Here is an 8,832-nt window from a genome sequence, read left to right as displayed (position 1 = left end):
AGCAGTGTGAACCTAGGCTAAACCTGTGTGAAGTTGGCACCCCATGTTTGTAAAATCTGAATAAAAATATTCCATTCGTTTGTGCTGGTTTGTGCCGCTAAAATTAGCATTTGTGCCGGTTTGGTTTCTGAGATATTAAACATTCAATTTAATGCAAGCCCCGCCCACTTTGCACCCCATGTTGCTGAATTTTTAAAAAAACTGCGCCATTCGTTTGTGCCGCGCTTGTGCTGGTTTGTGCCACAAAAAGAAATGTTTGTGCCGCTTTGGTTCCGGAGATATTGAGCGCTATATTTTCTGTAACCCCGCCCACTTTGCACCCCATGTTGCTGAATTAAAAAAAAACTGCGCCATTCGTTTGTGCCGCGTTTGTGCTGGTTTGTGCCGCAAAAAGAAACGTTTGTGCCGCTTTGGTTCCGGAGATATTGAGCGGCACAAACGTTTCTTTTTGCGGCACAAACCATCACAAACGCGGCACAAACGAATGGCGCTGTTTTTTTTAAAATTCAGCAACATGGGGTGCAAAGTGGGCGGGGTTACAGAAAATATAACGCTCAATATCTCCGGAACCAAAACGGCACAAACGTTTCTTTTTGCGGCACAAACCAGCACAAAAGCGGCACAAATGAATGGCGCAGTTTTTTTTTAATTCAGCAACATGGGGTGCAAAGTGGGCGGGGCTTGCATTAAATTGAATGTTTAATATCTCAGAAACCAAACCTGCACAAACGCTCGTTTTAGCGGCACAAACCAGCACAAACGCGGCACAAACGAATGGTATATTTTTATTCAGATTTTACAAACATGGGGTGCCAACTTCACACAGGTCTTCCTTCAACCTCGTTCAGACCCCCCAACACTGTAACCATGTCCCCCTGTAATTTTTATGTGTATACATATATATATACATAAATATATATAATGTATACATGTACATATATATAATGTGTGTGTATATACATGTATATACAATGCGTGTGTGTATACATATATATATTATGCAGGGGGACTCGTTATTTTAATTACATTAACCACGTGTCTTTCAGTGAACTGAGCGGTGATAATTTATCACTGCTCAATAAACTGACATCTCCATATTTCTGTGAATTTCTGGTCTGTTCTCCAGTGTTTGAAGCATTGGAAGATCACTTCACTCCTCCAAGGGTGAAGCTATCTTCTCCGCTTCATAAACAGGCACCAGAGGAGAAAAATCTTCACCGTGATAGCCGGAGAAAGAAGCAGTGAATAGATTTCACTGCTTCATAAACGGACACCTGTGTGTATAATTTACTGCAACATTATTCTGCGCTTGCTTTTGCATCAAATCCCCAATCACATAAAAAAATAAAAAATGCCCATGATCATGGAAGACTTAATAAATAGACTGCGTGACTACAATAATAGGAAGGATTTACTAATGATGTAAACTAATTTTCATCAAAGGCCACTGATTATAGTGTTGTCTGTGAGTTTTTTTTGTTTTGCAAAACTCTTTATAAATTAAGAGATAAATACTTCTAGGCGGATTTGCAACGTGAGCTTACTTTGCATGCAATAAATAGTGTATATTCAATTAACCAACCATGTGCAGATAAAATAAGGAACCCGAAAGGAATGTCCAGTATCTATAAACTTAATATGGCATTGTAACGAAAGAGATTTGCTGACATACTTGGGCTGATTTACTAAATAAGTTGGGAATTTTCATGCAATACATTTTGTATGTTCAATTTATTTATCCAACGTGCAGAATTAGTAAACCGAAAGAAGCGTCCAGTATCTATAAACTCTATGTGATTTTTTTTCACGATGAGATTTACTAACAGACTTGGGCTAATTTACCAAAGAGTTGAGAATCTTCAAATGTGTGAATATTCACTTCAATTATGCAACCGTGTATAAACTGGAATGAATCGGCCATCAGCTATATATACTTTTCTATGATGTGTCGATTTAGCGGCAGATTTGCTAAAACATACTTGGACTAATTTACTAAAAGAGTTGAGAATTTTAACACAATAAAATTGTGTGACTATTCACTTCAATTAAGCAACCAAATACAGATAAACTAGAATTAATCGGCCAGTATCTCTATAACGTTCTATGATGTTAAGGCAGATTTTCTAATATACTTGGGCATATTTACTAAAGAGCTATGTGATATGTTCCTTTTAGGGGCAGATTTACTAAAGAGCTATGTGATATGTTCATTTTAGGGGCAGATTTACTAAAGAGCTATGTGATATGTTCCTTTTAGGGGCAGATTTGCTAACATGCTTGGGCAGATTTACTAAAGAGCTATGTGATATGTTCATTTTATAGGGGCAGATTTTCTAACATTGGGCAAATTTACTAAAGAGCTATGTGATATGTTCATTTTAGGGGCAGATTTGCTAACATACTTGGGCAGATTTACTAAAGAATTGTGTGATATGTTCATTTTAGGGGCAGATTTTCTAACATTGGGCAGATTTTCTAAAGAGCTATGTGATATGTTCATTTTAGGGGCAGATTTGCTAACATACTTGGGCAGATTTACTAAGAGCTATGTGATATGTTCATTTTAGGGGCAGATTTTCTAACATACTTGGGCAGATTTACTAAAGAACTATGTGATATGTTCATTTTAGAGGCAGATTTTCTAACATTGGGTAGATTTTTGAAAGAGCTATGTGATATGTTCATTTTAGGGGCAGATTTTCTAACATTGGGCAGATTTGCTAAGAGCTATGTGATATGTTCATTTTAGGGGCAGATTTTCTAACATTGGGCAGATTTACTAAAGAGCTATGTGATATGTTCATTTTAGGGGCAGATGTGCTAACATTGGGTAGATTTTTAAGGCCTATGTGATATGTTCATTTTAGGGCCAGATTTTCTAACATTGGGCAGATTTACTAAAGAGCTATGTGATATGTTCATTTTAGAGGCAGATTTTCTAACATTGGGCAGATTTACTAAAGGCCTATGTGATATGTTCATTTTAGGGCCAGATTTTCTAACATTGGGCAGATTTTCTAAGAGCTATGTGATATGTTCATTTTTGAGGCAGATTTTCTAACATTGGGCAGATTTTCTAAAGAGCTATGTGATATGTTCATTTTAGGGGCAGATTTTCTAAGAGCTATGTGATATGTTCATTTTAGGGGCATATTTTCTAACATTGGGCAGATTCACTAAAGAGCTATGTGATATGTTCATATTAGAGGCAGATATACTAACATACCTGGGCTAGTTTACTAGACTTCACAGGATGAATTGTGTGAATATCTACCCCAATTAAGCAATCACGTGCAGATGAAATAATCAAATTGGAATTTGCTGTTCACACGATTGGATAACCGAAGTGAATATTTACACAAGGATTCTCTCCCTTTATAAACCAGTCCAATTCTTTTCCTCTAGTTTGTATGCATTTCTAGTGCCCCATCAGGTTCAAGGAAAGTCCTATATTTAGTATTTTAATTATAATATTTGTTTATGGTCATGCCTGGTCCTATATTGTAATCGGTCCCCCGATATGGTATGATAATCTGGCCATGGATTGATGCGGCCACACCAGATGTATCGACCATCAGGATGGGCAATGCCAGGTCGGAAGATCATTGGTCAGCTGCTCTTGTTATGATCTCAATATACAGATATATCTTGGCATTAGTGCAGGGTTTGCTGGAGCTGGAGGTGCACATTGGTTGAAATGAAAGCTCATTTTGTACATTGATGTGGTCGGTTTATCGAATGTGACCATCTTCATATGCTGTTCTGATTTATGAGAAGGCCTCTCACAGTGACCTGTAGCTCTGCTGTCACACTCAGCAACATGAGTAGTGTGACAGATTTTTATGTCCTGTGATTTAATACGGGTGGCAGTTCTGTGTATCAGCATGCACAGGGCCGTCTTTAATATGGTTTGGGCCCAGGGCAAACATTTTTTTTGGGCCCCCCCTCCAGCTTATTTTGGGCCTGGCTGGTTCACATGTATGTTTTGGCGGCCCTCATTTGTGCAGGTACAGCAGCCCATTGATTTGAATGGGCTGCCATGCCTTTGTTTCCTGCAGAAAAAAGGTGCATTCAGCATTTTAAAAATACAGTTGCCTTGAAATCCATTCTGCTTTTGCACCATGCTACTTACCTGCAGTTCTTGCACACACAAACGCACTGTGTTTTTAAAAGCGTGACCTAAACGTCTAAAAATGCAGCAAGTTTGACAGTGCGGGAACTGCAGATAAGTCACAGCAGACAGCAGAATGGACAGACAGTGCTGCATTTCAGTGCTTGATGGGCATAGGCGTGCCGTGTGCGCAGCCTATTACATGAGGCATGCGATTTTCTTTGCAGGAAACGCAGGCATGGCGGCCCATTCAAATGAATGGGCTGCTGTGCCTGCGCAAATGTGGGCCGCCAAAACACATACATGTGAACCAGCCAGGCAGGGGTCAAGTCCTGGGGAAAAAAGTGTGGGAACTCCCACCCAAGATCTACTCCCCCCACCAAAAAAAAAATGATACGCTCATATGATGCATAATTACTAAACCGCATTTTTTTTTTTTTTCGATCCACTGTACCTTAGTAATCCTTTGTTACTGCCCGCTTCCTGTATATGGATTCATCGGGTAGTGTGCGGGTATTCCGTCACTTCCTCGATGCCGCAATGTCTCCTGGGAGCTTTTGTCATTGTCCCCAGGAGACATTGCGGAGGTCTGCCGTGAGTTATCGTGGGATTTAGAAAGAACTTTAAGCAAGTTCTTTCTAAATCCCGCGATAACTACCTGATGAATCCATATACAGGAAGCAGCCAGTAATATAACGGATTACTAAGGTTCGCCTGCCCCTGACAGTGACTCGAGCTGGGCATCACCGCTTAGTGAAGGATTGGCTCAGGCGGCTCAGCTGCTCTAGTCCTGCAAAGGGAACTGCGTTCCTGCTGTGAAAAAAGTGCAGGGACTCCGTTCCCACAGGACTTGAGCCCTGCAGCCAGGCCCAAAATAAGCCCATCAAGCAGTTAAATACAGACAGTAATGTCATGTACTCTGAGGCTTTACTCAGCCTGGACTGCAGGTCTGGTCTGTGATTTAAAGAGTTCCTCTATTTTACACATGGCATGGCATGGGGGTCCCATGGTGCTAAAGCAGAATGGACAGACGGTGCTGTGACCCCCATGCCATGCCATGTGTAAAATAGAGGAACTTTTTAAAACACTGACCAGACCTGCAGTGAATCATCAAATATTATAAAGACTTTGGGCACACTCTACAGAAAACTTCAATTTACAATATAGATTAGCAAACAGTGACATACCTTGAGGAGCAGGACATGAAGAAGTCAGCCTCGGGAAGAGCAAACTGGGGATGTTATAAAATCACATTCTAATTCACTTTTATATGCAAGCAGCACCCAGTGGCAGGAAGGGAGAAGTGCACGTCTAAAGGGAAGCCAGGGGTGCTGTACATTTTAAAACACTGGGAAGGGAAGCAGTACTGTCACTGGCTGCGTGCCGCTGATGATTTTCAGCCTGGTTTGTGGGCAGCACAGGGGCTTAACGGGAGGCAGGGCCACCATCAGGAATTATGGGGCCACTTACACAGCTTCAGGCATGGGCCCCCTGGAGCAGAGAACCGGGATGGGGGGTGCTGCCGCCTGAAATTGAGAAGCAGGGGGGGGGCTGCCGCAAATTTAGAAGCGGGGGGCCCTTTACAAAAAAAGAAAGAAATAAAGAAAAATATATATAAAAAAGGGGTGTAGCCATCCGGGGCCCTGGGGACCTCTGGGCCCTTTAATAAAAAGAAAAAAAGAAATTAAAAAAATATATTTTAAAAAGGGGGTTGCCATCTGGGGACCTCTGGGCCCTTTAATATTTTTTTTTTTAATAAAAATAAATTACAAAAAAAAGGGGGTTGCCATCCGGGACCTCTGGGCCCTTTAATAAAAAATATATATAAAGAAACATTTATAAAAAAAAGGGGGGGTTGCCATCCAGGGCCCTGGGGACCTCTGGGCCCTTAAATAAAAAATAAATAAAAAAAATATATAAACAAAAATAAAAAAATAAACATTTATAAAAAAAGATAAAGGGTGTTTGCCACATGGGGACCTCTGAGCCCTTTAATAAAAAAAAAATTATATATATATATATATATAAAAAGAAAAAAAAAAGAAATAAAATATATAAAAAAAATGTTTTTTATAAAAAAAAAGGGGGGTTGCCATCCGGGGCCCTGGGGACCTCTGGGTCCTATAATAATAATAATAATAATAATAATAATAATAATAAACATTTTTATATATATATAAATATTATAATTATAAATATATAAATAAAAAGATTTTTTTTTTATAAAAAAAGGGGGGTTGTCATCCGGGGCCCTGGGGAACTATGGGCCCCTGGGGACCCCCAGACCTCTAAAAAAAATTGGCCCTTTAATAAAAAATAAAATAAAAATATATTAAAAAAATTGTCCCTTTAATAAAAATATATAATTTTTTTTTATTATTTAAAAATAAATAAAAAAAAGGGGGGGGTTGCCATCTGGGGCCCTGGGGTCCTCCGGGCCCCTGGGGGCCTCCGGACCCCTAAAAAAAAAAAAAAAAAAAAAAAAAAAATTTTTTTTTTTTTTTTTTTTCAAAGGGGGTTGCTTTGGGCCCCCAACAGTGACAGGGCCCAGGGCACCTGCCCCATTTGCCCTGCGGTAAAGACGGCCCTGAGCATGCAGATGGTCCATGTTTTGCACGAGTCTTGGGTGTTGCATGTATGTGACCCTACTGACCTGATTTTTTTTTCTCTTTGCTTGCAGGTTTGGTTCAAGAACCGTAGAGCTAAATGGAGAAAGAGAGAGAGGAACCAGCAGGCTGAGCTGTGTAAGAATGGCTTTGGTCCTCAATTCAATGGACTCATGCAACCCTACGACGACATGTACCCTGGCTACTCCTACAACAACTGGGCAGCCAAAGGGTTGACTTCAGCTTCTCTCTCCACCAAGAGCTTCCCTTTCTTCAACTCCATGAATGTCAACCCCTTGTCCTCACAGAGCATGTTCTCCTCACCCAACTCCATCTCCTCCATGAGCATGTCCTCCAGTATGGTGCCTTCTGCAGTCACTGGGGTGCCAGGTTCTAGCCTCAACAGCTTGAATAATCTGAACAACTTGAGCAACCCTTCTCTGAATTCAGCAGTGCCAACGTCAGCCTGCCCCTATGCCCCACCAACACCCCCCTATGTCTATAGAGACACATGTAACTCCAGCTTGGCAAGCCTTAGACTCAAAGCCAAACAGCACTCTAGTTTTGGATATGCTAGTGTTCAGAACCCAGGATCAAATCTCAGCGCGTGTCAGTATGCTGTGGACAGACCAGTCTGATATCTATACAATGTGCATGTGTAAATATACCTTATGGGAACCATCCTTTCTACAAAGACTTTACCTATCTGGACTCTAAAATGGGAGGAACCGAAAGGAAAACAAAATGCAAAATGCAAAAAAAAATGATGAAATGTGTCTTGTTTTCAAGGGATGGCCTACAGCCACTTCTGAAAGTATTATCAGTCACAGGACGCTGATAAATCCAATATATTTGGACACATTTGACTGGATATTACATTTTAAAAAGTTACTATAAGCTTGTATTTTTTTTTTTTTTTTTGCATTGTTAAAAGAAAACAGGAAAGGACTGAAAGGATGTATATATATTGAAATGTCAAATTAATTTTATAAAATGCAGTTGTTGGTCATAACTTTACAGTGTTAATATACACCGGACTTTAACAAAAGCATGCAAAAAAGGGAGCCAAATTCAAACTTGTCTCTGAATGGGAGGGGAGGGGTGGGTGGGGTGGGGGGGTCATGTACATAGTAAATCCCTGACTTTATTCATTGTTTGCATCACTATAGAATAGTACCTCCGCTGGGTGCTCTGGAACAGAAAAATAGCAACTTAAAATTTTATGTGCATTCTTTTTTTTTTTCTTTAACTATTATTAATATTATTATTATTTCAAATAAATATGTGGAGGCATAGCCCGTTTTTTGTCTCCTGGGATAAAAGTCGCCTTTCTTCCTTATAGGTACATGTTCCAAAATAAAACAAATCAAAGCACAAACAAATGTACAATAAATGCTCCCCAAAGCCCCCCCAATTCCCGACCTCACCTTGTACACGTGTGTCCCCCGCATTCAACGCAAACGCTGGACTTGTGCATCTACTCATGTAATTATTTATTTGTCGGATTTCCGTAAAGCTGGTTGACATATCAGTAAACAATCCCGTTGTAAAATGAATTTTAATGTATTGTTAAAATATTTGGCGAAAAAAAATGAAAAAAAAGAAAGAAACGATGCCGCTTTAACAATAAACTTACCTCTTTGGGAAAGAAAAGGTCTCCATGTAGTCTAATGAAACTGTTCTATGTACATTTATGTGTGTGTTTGTGTATGTGTGTGTGTGTCCTTATGAATTACACAATCATACATATGTCTTTGTGGGTCCCCCCTTAGAACTATACAATACATAAGTAATATGTGTGTGTCCTTAGAATTACACAATCATACATATGTCTTTGTGGGTCCCCCCTTAGAACTACACAATACTTAAGTAATATGTGTGTGTCCTTAGAATTACACAATCATGCATATGCCTGTGTGTGCCCCCTTAGAACTACACAATACATAAGTAATATGTGTGCATGTGTGTCCTTAGAATTACACAATCATACACATGCTTGTGTGTGTCCCCCCCTTAGAACTACACAATACATAAGCAATATGTGTGTCCTTAGAATTACACAATCATACATATGCCTGTGTGTGTGTACCCCCCTTAGAACTACACAATACATAA

General features: G+C 39.8%; 1 protein-coding gene across 2 annotated transcripts in view; it reads left to right on the top strand.

Annotated features, from left to right (window-relative positions):
* The window catches only part of PITX2 (paired like homeodomain 2), a 32,884-nt gene extending 25,238 nt beyond the window's left edge, over nucleotides 1-7,646 (top strand). For both annotated transcript variants that reach the window (XM_040329296.1, XM_040329287.1), the window contains one exon: nucleotides 6,792-7,646. In XM_040329296.1, the coding sequence (XP_040185230.1) occupies nucleotides 6,792-7,355 (564 nt within the window). In that variant the 3' untranslated portion in view covers nucleotides 7,356-7,646. The remainder of the gene's footprint in view (nucleotides 1-6,791) is intronic.
* Nucleotides 7,647-8,832: the final 1,186 nt, after the last annotated feature.

This window comes from Rana temporaria, chromosome 1 (assembly GCF_905171775.1).
Source record: "Rana temporaria chromosome 1, aRanTem1.1, whole genome shotgun sequence".
Lineage (NCBI taxonomy): Eukaryota > Metazoa > Chordata > Amphibia > Anura > Ranidae > Rana > Rana temporaria.
Note: the sequence above shows the minus strand (reverse complement) of the source record. Positions and strands in the feature narration are given on the sequence as shown.